Here is a 16,532-nt window from a genome sequence, read left to right on the forward strand (position 1 = left end):
GTACGCTCGCTAGACAGACAGAGAGATAGAAAGCGAGAAATTACCCCCCCAGGGGGGATGGCCACGCCGCAATCCCTTCTCCTCCATTCTCCTCTCTGGATCTTGGGCACGCACGCACAAGCGCACAGCGTGAGTTTTAAGCCACCAGGTCCGTGACGCGAACCACAGTCGACTACGTGGGAGTCCAGCAGCATAGCCATTACGCTAACTGCTGGTCCCGACACAGATACATCTTAAAAGCACAGTTAAACCAAAGAAGCCCGATACTTCTAAATACATGTAGTATGATTCAATTTATATGCCATTCAAAAACTTAAAGAAACTACTCTGCAGTAATAGACATCAGCACACTGGTTGCCTGGGAGTGAGAGGAACGAAGACTGACTTTAAGGAGGGACAAGGGAGATGGAAGTGTTTCATATCTTGATTTAGGTAGCAATTACTGGGGTCTCTACAGTTACAGATCCAGGTATCCCAGAGATGCACATTTTACCTTGGTAGAATAAAGAGGCATTTTTATGTGCTTTTTCATGAAACAGGTTTTGTTTTGTTTTTTTTTTTTTCAAATTCTCATGAATAGATTTTTCCAGACTTCTTCAAATTTCCAAAACAGCAAGGCTTATTCTTAGTAAGCCAGCTTCTCTAATTAGTAAGCATAAAATGTAACACTTCTGATGATTTGATTTGTGTTTCACTTTAAATGTTCCTAGAACCTTCCCATGCAATTTCTAATAATGATAAAATTATCCCGCAACTATTGGGCTGTTAACTATATACCAGGGACTCCTCTAAGGGCTTTGCATGTTTAATTTGTTTAATCCTTACAGCACCCTAGAAGAAAGTAAAACTGTAATCCCATTTTACATACAAAGTATCAGAAGCACAGGGGTTTAAGTAATTTGCCTGGGTCACACAGTTTATACGGAATGGGCTGGGTTCTAACTCCAAGCAGGGTGAGGGCTGCCTTATCCATCGTCCTGTCCTTATGGCAGGGAGGTTGTATCTGGTGTCGACTCTGTAGTCTTTTGTCTGCTATTCTCCTATTAAAGCGATCCAGTATCTCCAAGGAAAGAACCATAGGGAAGGGAGAGAGGGAAGGACCGAGGAAGGAAAAAGAACCCTGCAGCTCCAGCTTGGCCAAATCATAGCGTTTTAGAGTCCAGGGGAATTTTACCACTTGTCTAATCACATCACCCGGCACTTTGAGACCAAAGCCCTTGTAGCTGTACAATTCATGGAACTGTTCTATACCCAAACAGTGGAGCCTTTTTGCAAAGCTGATTTGGCGGAACAGGTTAGAGCAAAACGCGTGCTCCCTCCCTGGACTAACCATGTCCTATCCACCGTCAGCTCATGGAGCCTTATGTTCAAGAGAATTGATGTTCCAAGACCTAAGGGGCAGTTTGCGTTTATTATGTCATTTTCTCTTTTGTTTTGTTTTGTTTTGTTATTTTCTTTGTTTGTTTATTATGCCATTTTCTAATACCCTTTTCCCCAAGCAGACTGATTCTGGCCCTGCTAGGAGCACTCTCTGAGCCCCCTTTTCCCAGTCCTGAGTCTAAGCAGTGAAATACAAATATCTTGCAAAAGTGGTTCTCAGTAGTTTCTGATTTTCTTTCCTTTCTTGATGTATTGGGTCATCGGGAAAGCCATGATGCATTTTTGTATAGAAAACCATGGAAAATACATCTTGACTCGCTCGACAATCTCGTACACGGGCCCACCTTGTTAGTTCTGATAAAGCAAACCAAAATGAAAGTCAAGGCTCGCTCTAGTGGTTGTCGTCATTGTTTTCCTGAGCTGCTGATTCTGTCTCCTTGAGAGCCAGAGCACATCCTAGAATGCTGCTCATTTACCCTCCTGGGGAGTTATAATAACACATCAAACAACAGCAAGTAACAAAAGGATTATATGGTTGTTAGGATTATATGGTTGTTAAGAACATCAAGGACTAAAGTTTCAATCCTGAGGCACACACAGAGGCCAAGTTAGTATCTCCAGCAAGTAAATTAATCCATATTTTCTTAAAAAAAAAAATTGGTTTTCATTCATTTTAAGCATACACTCAGCCATCAAAGAGATTGTGATTGGCTTGATATGTCGCAGGTTTTTTTATATGATGTCGTTTATGGATATCCATGAAGGGGTTGGTTTTTATTCAGATACCCTACTGGACCTTAGTAACAAGGCTTTGGTTTTTCAAATAGTGACTGCAGATTTTATCTCCCATTTTCCAACCACTGCTGGGTCAGTGTGTTTCCTTAGGGGTGGGTGGACTTGTGGGATGGATATTAGTATTTCTACTGAAAAAAATATTCACTGAGATGTCCTTGCATTCACCTAGTATGTCCTTAAGCTTCATTGAAAGTATGGATTCCCCATTTTCATGACTCATGTCAGGAAGGCCTCGTATTGCCCTGGTAGCCTGGCCAGAATGAAGGTGGTAATCAATAGAAGAATAATTAGTATTAATAATACTAATGGGATCAATATAGTAAAGTACAGTGATCAATAGAATAAGGATTAGTGTGAGTAGCACCAAGTCTTGGGCACAGCCTGAAGGAAGCCCTTTCCAAGCTTATCTCCTATACTCACAACCATCATAAAGAGGGTATTACTGTTAGGCCTGTTTCGCAGAAGAGAAGTCAGGATTGCAAAAATACTTGCCCTTTAGGTCTAGAGGTGAGAGTCCAAGATGCTGTTCTTGGAAGACCCAAAGGTTCCACATTAGCCAAGTGGCTTAGATACACTTCTGCCTTTCCACACTGAGAGGAACAAGGGAAGAGGATTCTTCCATGTTCAGAAAACCTGATGGATTTAAGAGGGTAGTGAACATTCATTGTGGTAATTCTAGGTTGTGCATATAAATGATCTGTTTTAACAAAAACTTTATTCTGGGGTAGGGGGATTCAATGGCATGTGATAAAATTGCGTATATCAGGTCATCTGCCCCTTAGGTCTTGGAATATCAATTCTCCTGGAACATGAAGCTCTGTGCACAGTGGATGGAATATCATTAGTCAGGGAATGAGTGCTAGTTATCATCTAACCTGAAACATCTAGGACCAGCAGATAGTGGAAGGGTTATGCCATTATACTCCCACACAGTGAACTGTGGTTTGAGTCCCGGACCTGGAAACTTAATACTCACATCAGAAATGTGTGCATGTGTGCCTAAAATCCTGAGAGGAGAATGGAAGAGAAGGGGTTGTGGCTTGGCCATTCTCCCAGGGCCGGGGGAGAAGGGTGATTTCTTGCTTTCTGTCTCTCTGTCCCTCCATCCTGGGAGCACATGTGCACTATAGCAAAAATCTCTCTCAAGAAAAGAAAAGAAAAAAGAAAGAAAAGAAAAGAAAAGAAAAGAAAAGAAAAGAAAAGAAAAGAAAAGAAAAGAAAAGAAAAGAAAAGAAAAGAAAAGAAAAAAGAAAAAGGAAAGGAAAAGAAACAAAACCCTACAACATCACATGTCCAGTGCCCCTAGACCTTGAAAGTACTTTATTTACTTTATTTCTGTATTCTGTAGGCACTGTGAATATACTCATTACAAATCTCTACTAAATTTAATATTTTATGAAAGGCCCTAGGGAGTACAGGTGCCCTATGGCAAAAATCCCCAAAACAGACAAACTCTAGTATGTTAGCCATACAATGGTTTGACATGGAATTAGAAGAGAAACGTTCCCATAAAACCTTTTAGTTGCATATTTAGCTGGGACTGTTTTGTTTTTGTTTTGTTTTGTTTTGTTTTGTTTTTGAGCGTTTTCTGCTATAGGGCATGTGCGCTCACCAGAAAGACAGAGAGAGACAGAAAGCGAGAAATCACCCCCCAGTGGGCATGACCATGCCTCATCCCTTCTCCTCCATTCTCCTCTCGGGATCTTGGGCACGCACGCACACATGCCCAGCATGAGTTTATGCTACCAGGTCCAGGACTTGAACCACGGTTGACTACATGAGAGTCCATCAACACAGTTGTTACACCAACTACTGGTCCCCTTTAGCTGGAAATTTAAAATACTCAAATTTCTTTTCTGTGGATTATTATGTAGAAGTAGACAAACTTTTTATTTTTTCAGAAAGAGTTTTTAAAAGCATTTTTAAGTAGAAAATATTTGATACAAAAAGCTGTTTGGGAAAAGTTTAACAATGATGTCTTGTAAAGGTCTTGATTGCTGAAAACGTTAGAACCATTAAAGAATAGTACATACACAAAAGAATAGCACATACACATATGAGAAGTGAAAAAGCAATAATGAATTATTCCAAAGATTTATTTTTGATCTTATAAAACCTACACATACCACAAATCTGCTCTTTTAGATGCTTATACGTACATGCATGAAAGCCTATCACCTAATGAGGCTGGAAGCAATTTATCATTCGATAACTTCTATCCCACATCCCTCATTTTGATGGAATCAAACATTTCTTCTAATATGATTTCACAGAAATTTTATTTAGCTTCATTTTTCTAAGATAAAAAGTAATGGATTATTGTATTAAAAAAAAGAACAAGAAAAAAAGATTGTCATAACTCTAAGCTCTTTCAGCCTAGAATGCTACAGATGCTTCCCTGAATGAAATTTCACAGCTGCCCTGTAGATGCACAGGCTGCAAAGGAGAAGCCGATCCAGCTTCCCCGCCAGATAGTATTCTTACCGTGCAGAATGCACTTAGATGTGTTTTGTGCACCATGTTAATACCTTTTCACAGGATTTACCCAAATCCCTCAGTGGTGATGTCATAGTGTGAAGTGCGAACCCATGGTCACAGTGAGACAGACTGTGAATTAAGTATACCTTGTATAAGTTTTGAGACACCCTGATGTTGAAATAGTACTGACAGACCAATAAGCATCCAAAAAATAGTAACACTGCAATTAGGGAAAGTAAAAACACAAGGCAGACCCATAACACAGATTAAAAGAACCAGATCCAGGGCCATTAGGTGGCATGGTGGTTAAGGCACTGGACTCCCACATAGCTGCCCGTGGTTCAAGTCCCAGACCTGGTGGCTTGCTTTCTTACTTTATCTGTGTGTGTATGCGTGTGTCTCTCAGGTGAGTGCACATGCCCTATGATAGGTTAAAATAATAATAATAAAGAAAATTAAATAGATAATTCTTTAGGTAATAAAGAGAGAGAGAGAGAGAGAGACAGAGTGCCCGATCCCACAAGACTGACCATGGTTTGAACCAGCCCAGACAGCCATGTCAGCATATATGAATGCATGCCCAAATTCCTAACGCCGTGGAGAAATAGAGGAAAAATGAATGCAGTGTAACCATGCCCATTGAAGACGTGCTCTTTCTCTCTCTGTCTTTGTCTTCCCCTCTCTCTCTCTCTGGTAAGCACATGCACCCTCTGGCAATCAAAATAATAAGAATTGAAAAACCGAGAGAATTATCAAAAATTTGAAAACATACGGAACACTAGAAGAAATTCCGAGTGAAGTCAAGGTCATGATCATGTCTACAGAAAGTAAAAGAGCTCAGAAAAAAATATAAGAGCTGCAAAATGAGATTAGTGACAAGGGGAACTTCCAGAGGAGAGTCGATTTAGTTAAAATTTGTATCATTTCATTTTCTTGATCTACACGCTTTAGCTTATAAATAGGTTAGATTATATTCCACAGAGAAAGTTGTGTGTCTGTGCGGGTTTTTCATCTTAAAGTGAAACACTAACATTGTAAGCATTTAGTTTAATTTCATTCTAAAGCTCGAAAAAGAACATTGTGGCATCATCCATATAAGATTTATGAATTTTTGAGAAAATTTGTGTAAGACTTGATCCAACCTGTCAGCTTCTCAGAGCCTCAATGGACACTAATACATTATGGAATTTATGAGGTGCAGTGTTTCCCTTTAAGGCCAGAAGACGAGTTAGTTCTAAAGTGAATAAAATTTCAGACAAGGAATATTTTTATTTTAGTTTTACTTTATTCTTGGACTTTATTCATTGGCAAGATTTAATAGTAGGTGCAGATTATTTTTATAATGTATTAAACTCTGATGATATTGAAGAATTATACTTCTAAATACAGGATATCGATGCTACATGCATGTAAATCTGGAAAAAGAATGTCAGAGAGAGAGCAAGGAAGCATAGAGCTTTAAAATGAAATGGTACGCCGCCCGTTACCCAGTGGTAATACCCTGCTCAGGCTGTGCTTGATCTATAGGAAGATGGTGGGTTTGGTTCTCTGGTCGACCTGTGTACTGTGGGTAGCTGCCCATGCATGGTCTTGACTGGCTGGGATGGATGGGAAGGCTTGGGAGGGGATCATGGCGTGAGACCCTGTTGAGGTTGCTTTCCTCTGTCTCTCTCTCTCTCTCTGTTTCTCTAATAAAATCAACTGCTTTTTGTTACAATATTAAATGGTATACTTTGAGAATACAACATATTTTCTTTCTCCTTTCTTCTTCTTTTTTTTTTTACTTCCTTATTTCTTTTCTCTTTCCTCCTATCCATATATTTAGTCACAAATTTTTCATGAAGTGCACCCAATTATACACATTTGCATGGGGCCCTGGATATTTTCAAATGTGTACTTAAACCTACTAAAGATCTGTTGGTAGCTAAAACTTACCCAGATTGCTTTGATAAATCTGACAATTCTTTTAGTCCTTTCTGTGTCTAAATATTGATCTGCATTTTATAAAGTATTAAAAAGTCAGGAACACTGTACAGGTCACTCAGTGGATCATATGGGAGTATATTATCTTTCATACTATTGATTTTTCTGTGCTTCATTTATATTTTAAAATATGGCTTTAACAGAGTACAAAAAAGTCTTCACTTTGAGGCCTTTAAAATATATTTCACTTTTATTTTTAGTTGTTTTAACTGCCAGAGAGTATATGTGCTCACCAGAGAGAGATGAGAGAGGGAGAAATATCATGCCCACAGTAGGGCATGATCACCTCTGCAATTCCTTCACCTCCATTTCTTCTTCATCCTTTTAAAATTTGGGGCATGTACCCAGTCTGTTTTTCAAGCTGCAGGGCCAGGATTTGAACTATGGTCAGCCATCTGGAATCTGGTTCCCTTAACCTCTATATTATAGGGCTGGCCTTCAAATGTATTTCCATACTTACTTTATTGACTTAGAAATTTTATTTTATAGTGTCTACTGCCCTTTATATTAATTTCTTTTACTTTAAGACACAATGAAAGGCAGAAAAAAATGACTAAAGGTTTGAATTCTGTGTGAGAAGGATAGTTATTTAAGGTTTTGTTCACTTTGGGACATGAATGAAGTAGTGTAACATATTTCTACGAATAGAATAAAAATGTATGTTTCAAGGCTAGATACCTCCTGACCTCTCCTGAATATTCCCCTAACTTCTGATAGATCCTGATGAGCTTTAATAAGGAGTTTGGAACCAACAGGTGGCATAATGGCTACATCGCTGGACTCCCATGTAGTCAACCGCAGTTCGAGTCCCAGACCTGGTGGCTTAAACTCATGCTGGGTGTGTGTGCATGTGTACCCAAGATCTCGAGAGGAGAATGGAGGAGAAGAAGTTGTGGCCTGGTCATCCCCCCTCAGGGGTGATTTCTCACTTTCTATCTCTCTGTCTCTCTCTGTCTTTCTGGCAAGCACACGCACCCTATAGCAAAAACCTCTCCAAAAAAATAAATAATAATAATAATACTAAAATAAAATAAGGAGTTTATATGTGAAGCAGGTTCAGTTTCCTTTGACCCACTTCTATCTACCAATTGAAAAGAACAGTCAGTCAAGCCACAGGATTGACTATTTCCAAACGTGACATCTTAGTTTATTGTCTTTTCTGAAGGAGCACAATCAATTTATGTAAGTAGTCTGCCCTTACTGTGCATGAACTAAATTTCAGCCATGGCTGTTACTAAGCACTTGCTTATACTTTGTAAATTTCAGTTTTACATTAGAGAAGCTCATCATTTTTAACTCAGAGGATCCTCTGCATTCTATTAGCAGATACCCTTAAGTATGTAAAGACTACATCATTTGAGAGAACAGTGATATTAAACTGGACCCCAAGTAGTGAAAAAATGGAGTGCTTACTTCCCCTTCAGATTCAACCACCTTTAATGGGCCATTACAGGACCTATGACTATGTGGCCACCCTAAGTTCATAGAAAGTACTAGAATAAAGATGTTTGAGCTGTGTAGGAAATGACTAATTGTAGAGTCACAACTGTTGCAAAAAAGCTTGGTCAAATAATGAGAAAATAGAAAAATGTGTTCTCCAAAAATGTGTGTGCAACTTGGTCATTCCATTCAGATAATCACTCTGAGGTATTTTGAAATAAGCACTTACTGTGATACAAGGATACCCTTGTAATATCTTAATATTAAATTTGCTAATTTCTCTTTAAATGGTTGCTTTAGTTGCTACATGTCATAAAGTCCTCCTGTGTCATGCATATATGTCTAAATATTTATTTTGTGTACTGGTTAGAATTATCTTGAGAACCCATGAAGATTGTTCTTTTCTTTTTTTTGAGAAAGATTTTTGCTATGTGGCATATGTGCTTGGCAGAGAGACAGAAAGCAAGAAATCACCAACCCCCTCCACCCCCCGCCAGGATGGCCACACCACAATCCCTTCTTCTGTATTCTCCTCCTGGGATTTTGGGTACCCCCACACATACGCCCAGCATGAATTTCAAGCCGCCAGGTCCAGGATTCGAACTTGGTCAACTATGGTCCAATTGTGGTCCAGTGATGTAACCATTATGCCATCTGCTGATCCTGAAGATTGTTTGTTTTGTTAAAATTATTATCATCCAAAAATGTTATAAAATGTTTAATTAGCTAGTCATAAACTAACTTTGTACAAATTGCATTAGATATGACCATGATATCTTAAAATTTAAAAGGTAAAGCCAGCAGATGGCGTAGCACTTTTGTCACTTGACTCCCATATGACTGATCACAGTTCCAGTCCTGGACCACGTGGCTTAAAACTCACACTGGGCACATGTGCATGTGTGTGCATGGACACCCAACATTCTGGAAGGAGAATGGAGAAGGAATTGTGGTGTTGCCATTTCCCCGGGGTGGTGGTGATTTCTCACTTTCCTCTCACTGTCTCTGTCTTCTCACTCCCCAGCAAGTGCATGTGCCCTAAGGCAATATCTTCTTAAAGTAAAAAAGGACGGCAATGTAAAAAGAAGCTTTAAAAGGAAGATAACATAACTAAATCATGACTGAAAGTATGAATAGGTGATAATTGTGAGAGTCAATGTGTATACCTAAGTAAAGGGGGCGAGTGAGGTTTACCACTCTTGAAGTGCAAATTGGGTTAGGATCGTACATTACAAAGGTTGGCAACCTACACCTGCACGTCAAAGATAATTATTGGTCTAGCAAGGGCTCTTACTGAATTAAATGTGCCCTTTGCTGTCTTCTCCCTTCTTTTTTTTTAATAATTATTTATTTTATTTATTCATTTATTTTCATTTGACCAGAAAGAGACACAGAGGATGAGAGAGAGAGAGAGAGAAAGTAAAACACCTGGTCCAGGACTCAAACAGTAGTTGTGTGGGAATGTTCAGCACCTTAACCCCCATGCCACCTACTGGTCCCATGTCATCTCCCTTCTTAAGAAGGACTGTCTTTTGTCTGCTACCTCTTCAACAGGTTCAGGTTCTCTGGTGCACTTGGGAACTGGCGCCCTAACACCGATTCATGAGTACCTTGATCTTTCCTCCCCAGTTTTGCACACACAGTAGTGAGGCTGAAACTTGGTGTGCTGCAAGGACTGCAAACTAAGAAACAGAACCAGATGATGGGTGGGTGGGGGGATAGAGAAATGGAAGAAAAGAAGGAGGGAGAAACCAGGGGAAAGATGGAGACGTGGAAGTGTGGGTACAGGGAGTGAAGGAGAGAGGCACAGATTATTTATTCATGGGATTTGAAGAAACATCCATGCCTTCCCTTTTGACTCGAGAAGAGATTTCTGCCACATTTTCCTCAAAGCAAACATTTTAAATTAATCTTATTTTTCCATAAAAGTAATGTGTCATACTCTTATAAAAATAAGAAAAAAAGCCAAGTCCACAAGATGTAATATGACCATACTGAAGTTTTGCACACACAGTAGTGAGGCTGAAACTTGGTGTGCTGCAAGGACTGCAAACTAAGAAACAGAACCAGATGATGGGTGGGTGGGGGGATAGAGAAATGGAAGAAAAGAAGGAGGGAGAAACCAGGGGAAAGATGGAGACGTGGAAGTGTGGGTACAGGGAGTGAAGGAGAGAGGCACAGATTATTTATTCATGGGATTTGAAGAAACATCCATGCCTTCCCTTTTGACTCGAGAAGAGATTTCTGCCACATTTTCCTCAAAGCAAACATTTTAAATTAATCTTATTTTTCCCATAAAAGTAATGTGTCATACTCTTATAAAAATAAGAAAAAAAGCCAAGTCCACAAGATGTAATATGACCATACTGAAGTAGGAGGCCAAACTCTAAAAGCAACAAATGGTCAGGGCAAAAACATAGTTTATATGGTGTCATGAATCGGACAGTGTTATTTGCCTCATATTTAAAAAATCCCGTAATATATACCAGCTTAGCGCTAATTAAGTGCTTATTGCATGCCACATACTTTCCTGAGAACTTTTCACATGTGTATTGAATTTTGAATTCTCACAGACACCCTGTGGGCTAATTACCGTATTGACCGTATTGCGGAGATAAGGTAACCGAAGACCGGAATGATGAAGTCATTTATTACAACCTCATTTGATTTTTATTGGAGAAGTGGTCATTCCAATAGCTGTGATCCATTTTCAACAGCCTGTATTTTTCTTTCCTTTTTTCTCCCTCTCTCTTTTTCCCCTTCCCTCCCACAAAGCACAGATTTACATGTCTATAATGAAAGACACTGTCCTGAACTCTAGTCTCAGAGAAATAATAAGACAGACACAGCCCCTGCTCTCCACAGGGCATAACATCAATTCTTTCACCATCTTGTAAATGAATTTTCCTTCATTTGAAATGATCCGGCTCTTTCCAAAATTCTTTGTCAGAAGAACTCATGGTATGAAGTAAGAGGAAACAGCAGCAAAGACAGCTCAGTGTTAGTTGAGGTGGTATTGATCAGAGATTCTGAATTTTGATTCTGCAACCAGATGGCTTATGTTTAAACCCAGTTCCATCTTAATAATCTTTTTAGCCTTAGCATATGTATTTTCAATGTCAGAGGGTACATGTAGAGGTGCAAGAGAAGGAGAGAGAGAGTACCCCTTCACAAGGGGTCCTGGTCATACCACAATCCTTTTTCCTCCAGTTCTCTGTCCCATCATCTCATGGGCATGCATGCGTGCATGTTCTCACTGAGAAAGCCACAGAGGCCGACTTCTGCACCTCAGGTGACCGTGTGGAATCCAGCTCCCTCTGCACAGTGCTTCTTACTCCCCTGCTGGGCCAGCCCCTTAGTTCATTTCTTAATTTCCCTATGTCTCAATTTTGTCATCTATAAAAGAAGAATAGTAATGACTGTCTCTTAGGGCTATTGATTTGATACTTGGAAAGCAAGAACAATATGCCTGGCACACTATAAATGAATTTTTTCTGTAATGAATTATTCTAAATCTAATATTCTTTCACTAATAAGTTATGTAAGAGAAGGTTACATAACTTTAGGTTTTGAGCTTTAGTAGATTTGAAGACAGAGTACTGATTAGTGAGTCTTGAAGAGTAAACAGCCCCAGTAAAAATGTTTAGAATGAGTAGGAAGAAGTCGGAGGTCATATTCCTTTATCTGCAATTCTTTAAGTTCACACACACCACCCATTCTGATGGGCAGACATGTTTGTTTTTTATTAAAAAAAATCTAAGGTTAATAAATCAATACTTAATAAAGTTTAATAGACAAAAAGTATTTAAAACATAAAAAAAAAAGTATTTAAAACATAGAGGCCAAGGATAAAAATAACAGGAAAATTGTTCATGAAAAGATTGGGAGCCACTGTTCTGGAACTTATATGAGTCTTAAAAAATTATCTAATGAGTCAAAAATACCAATCATGTCATGCACTAAGATACTATTACTCACTGCACATAATTTAGGAAGATCTCTAAATGCCTGAGTAATTATTAAAGATTACAGAATTTTAGAACAAGAGAAGACTCTAGAGATTAGTTTTATTTGGTCGATTGATTTTGGCTTGCGTAGTTATTAACTTTAGAAATGTAATCCCTCCTTGTCCTCATTCTCTGCAAATGTGCATCACAGAGGAAAGCGTCTTTGTAAAAGTCACCGTCCGAGACCCTGGTCTGTGGCATCATGGGACATTTTCATGTCTGTGGTGTTCCCTTTAGAGAGTGACAAAGCTATCTGAGGACCACATAGCATCCATCTGCTACACTGGCAAGTTTAAAATATTTTGAAGATTATGCCCTGAGCCGAACTTTCTGAAAATGCCTGTGTGACCCACAAAGATATGTGTGATACAATTTGATTTAAACTTTTTTAAAAGGAAATGAGAGGGACCAGCAGTTAGCATAATAGCTATGTCACTGGACTCCCACGTAGTCAACCATGGTTCGAGTCCCAGACCCAGTGGCTTAAACTCATACCGGGCACGTGTGCGTGCGTGCCAGGATCCCAAGAGGAGAATGGAGGAGAAAGGATTGTGGCGTGGCCATCCCCCCTGGGGGGTAATTTTTCACTATCTATCTCTCTGTCTCTGTCTGTCTGGCAAGCGCATGTGTCTTATAGCAAAAACCTCTCCCCCACACACACACACAAAAAAAAAGGAAATGAGAGAAGAAATTTCAAGAGTTATCAAGTTTTCTATAGGCAACTTTGTAGTTTTAAAGAGAAAAACGGCAGTTAAATTCATTGTATAGAGCTTGGCAGTTTCTCCAGTATTTGTAGAGTAAAAATGATGCATTTTGTTTGTTGAACTAGAATTTAAACAATTATAAAGGTATTTTTATACTCATAAGAGTATAAAATTGTCATTGTCTAAATATCCTCTAAAATTGGTGTTATGGAAAGGAAAAGTCGCTCAGGGGGTAAACAAAAGATACAGTGATACTTTATTAAAAGCACAGATATTACCCCAAATGAAAATGCAGACTTAAAGGTGCAACGTGAATGCCCTGACAGTCGGGATGGTCTTTCAGCTTCTACAGATGACAGCGCAGCTGAGAAGAAAGGGGGAACCCTCCACGCCGGCCTCATCGTTGGAATTCTCATCCTGGTCCTCATTATCGCAGCAGCCATCCTTGTGACAGTCTACATGTATCACCACCCGACATCAGCAGCCAGCATCTTCTTCATCGAGGTGAGTGTCAAGTGGAACACATAAAAGCCACACCAGCTGGTGAACCGTCGCCATGGGCTGCCACCACCTGTGTTTAATACTGAGCAATGATTTGCCCATTTTTCATCTTCCAGCTAGCTGATTTCACACACATGCACACACAGACATACTGAGTGATTGCTTTCACATGATGAGTTCAGTTTCCTGATCCCAGGAGCTTCTAAGGAAATAAGCTACCTTGCCTTTTACAGAGCTAGAGGAAAATAGGAACCATATTATTTTTATCCTATTTTACCGGATACATTAACCAGCTGTTCTCCTGATTCTAGAAAGAAGTGATGCTTCATATCTGAAGGCTGAAAGGCTGAGCTTAAATCAAATGATCAATACTACTAATTGAGTATTGACTGTGTACATGATATAATATGGCAAGCCTGCTCTCAAAATGCTCACAGCCTATCTAGAAAAACATATCATTATTGTTATAAAATGACAGATGTGAAATAAGATAATGGTATATGCTACTGGGTCTCTGGGAAAGTTATGACATATTTTTTCCATGGAAAAAAAAAATGTGTCATGACTTTCCTGACCACCTAGTATTATTATTTTGCATAATGTGTATATATTTATACATTTGTATATAAGTGCATACCCACTCACCCATACCCTCCAAAGAGAGCACTATGCTGAACTGGTGTTACGTTCTCTTGTTTTTCTTTTTCTGTATTTTCAACTTTGCTATGGGGTATGTGTGCTCACTGGAGAGAGAGAGAGAAAATAAGAAAGCAATCCCCAGGAAGCATGGTGACACCACAATTCCTTCTCCGTTTTCCTCTGAAGACTTTGGGCACACACACACTTGCATCTGGCATGTTTTTCAAGCCACCAGGTCCAGGACTCCAACCATGCAGTCAGCCATGTGGGATGCAGCCACCTTAACCACCATGCCACCCACTGGCCTAGTGTTTATTTTTTTTGTACAATGTCTAGATTTAGTGCCAACGTACAAAAGCAAATAGGTAAGAGGCCCAGGAGCTTTTATGAAGGGGTAGCCCTCATATCCAGAAGGCTGAAACTGGAAGCCTAGAGACCACGGGACAGAGTTAGTATGACTAAGGCCCCCCCCCGTCTCTCACAGAGGTTCGGTTTTTTGAGTCCCTGAATATACAGCTTTCTCCCTAACATCTTTTTTTATTGTAGAGAGATTTTTACTATAGGACACGTGTGCTCACTGGAGACACAGAGAGAAAGTAAGTAATCACCTTCCAGGGGGATGACCATGCTGCGATCCCTTCTTCTCCTCTCGGGATTTGGAACATGCATACACATAAACCCAACGTGAGTCCAAGCCTCTGGGTCTGGATTCAAACTGCAGTCAGCCATGTGGAAGTCCAGCTTCTTAACCACTACCCCACTGACTGGCCCCTCTCCCTAACATCTTAATGAGGCTACATCTCTGCCATCACCAAAGGATACTAGAAATACTAGGCTGACAAAGGATATCTTCCCTTGCAGGGTTTTACATAGGTAAGAGTTTCATTCTAATTCATTGCATGATATGCAGAAAGATGATTCATTGAGTGAGAAATGTCTTTTAAACTACAGAGTTAAAATCACCTTTGCCCCCCCGTATTAGGAGGGGTAATGACAAATCAATTAAATAATTGTTCTGAAGTTCTCTGTGGCTCTCCTGTCTGCAGAATAAAGCACCTCCCCTTATATGAACATTCAAGGGGTTGGAAACCTCAGTCTCCTCTGTCACCTCCAATGTTATCACACAGCCCCCAGCCTGGAGCAGGTGCCGCTGTTAAATTTCCCTCTCTGCTTTTCTGCACACACATCCTGAATTCTCCATGTCTCAAGACATTGCTCATTTGTCTTCTTTACTAAGAAAACCTTCCCCTCCCACCTCAGCTCTTGAATTCAGGAACCAAAGAGCCTTCCATGTCATGAACCCCATAAGCTGCCCTAGACCATCTTCCTTTCTGGACAGCTGGGCGTAATCTTTTTCCCCTCTGAAATACTCTCTGTAGGAATACACCACTGCCTTTCTCTGGCATGTATTGTTCTGTTTTACATTTGAGTTAAATATGTGCCTGATTTATTCCTCCCTAGAAGATGTGTAAGTTCCTTAAGATTTAGACTAAATGACAGTGTGTTTGTTTGGCTGGTTGTTTTCAAAAACAGGTAATCGACCAGCAAAATAGGTTAGAAATATCCACACTTGAGTGAAGTCTCATGTAAGATTTATTCCAGAAATGACATCCTCACTTAATGTCATTGTAATTGAACAATTCTCAGGCATTACACTTAGCTGCAAAGCTGTTAAGTTTAGTTGATATGTTTGATTTTTTTTTTTTTTTGAGAGAGGTTTTTTGCTATAGGGCACATGCCCTCGCCAGACAGACAGAGAGAGACAGAGAGATAGAAAGTGAGAAATCACCCCCCAGGGGGGATGGCCACGCCTCAATCCCTTCTCCTTCATTCTCCTCTCGGGATCTTGGGCACACACGCACACAGCCCAGCATGAGTTTTAAGCCACCGGGTCCGGGACTCAAACCTCAGTCGACTACATGGAAGTCCAGTGACATAACCATTACACTAACTGCTGGTCCCTGATATGTTTGATTTTTATAGTAGTAAGTACACAACTGTCCTGAGGTTATGAATCGATTCCTTTAAAAGCTGATGGGGGCCAGCCGAAAAGCTTCTGTGATCAGCCAGACTTATGGCACCTGTGTCTGCTAAGACCCTCACATGTATCAGCCTTTTAATATACTGTGAGCTTCTTTTCTCTGACATTGGGAACAAGAAGATCCTGTGAAATATCTGATGGTGTTGGTCTTCAGGGCAAAACTGCACAGGGCAAAAGACCTAGTTAAAGCTAGCTCATGGCAATTCCTGCATGACTGCAAGGTGAGATTGTTAAATAGTGAGAGCATCTTTTTTTTTTTTCTTTTGCATTTGAAGCTGGTTCTTTGTTTTAGATTTAGAGCCTGCATGTTTTCTTGCATGTGAGGTGTGCTGGTGGTTATCCATGCACACATATTTATAGAGTATTAGAGCTAGGAGAAATCTTAGAGATCATTCTGTACCTTCATAACACAAGGGAGAGACAGGCTCAGAGGGGGAGACTTACTAATTATGTAAGGTCAAAGTGTCCTAAGTGTAAGAGCAGCTCTTTTTCATCTCCCCACTCTTAAGTGAAGCAGACTCACTCCACAGATTCCCCAGCCTTTCTCTTCTCTGCCTCTTTCCC

The 16,532-nt window shown here is 39.9% G+C and overlaps 1 protein-coding gene across 1 annotated transcript in view; it reads left to right on the forward strand.

The window, feature by feature from the left end:
- Positions 1–16,532, forward strand: part of PLXDC2 (plexin domain containing 2) — a 520,858-nt gene that overhangs the window by 469,628 nt on the left and 34,698 nt on the right. Inside the window, exon 13 of the mRNA XM_006141612.3 lies at positions 13,131–13,291. Coding sequence (XP_006141674.1) covers positions 13,131–13,291 — 161 coding nt within the window. The remainder of the gene's footprint in view (positions 1–13,130; positions 13,292–16,532) is intronic.

Source organism: Tupaia chinensis, unplaced genomic scaffold, assembly GCF_000334495.1.
Source record: "Tupaia chinensis unplaced genomic scaffold, TupChi_1.0 Scaffold000060_1, whole genome shotgun sequence".
NCBI lineage: Eukaryota > Metazoa > Chordata > Mammalia > Scandentia > Tupaiidae > Tupaia > Tupaia belangeri.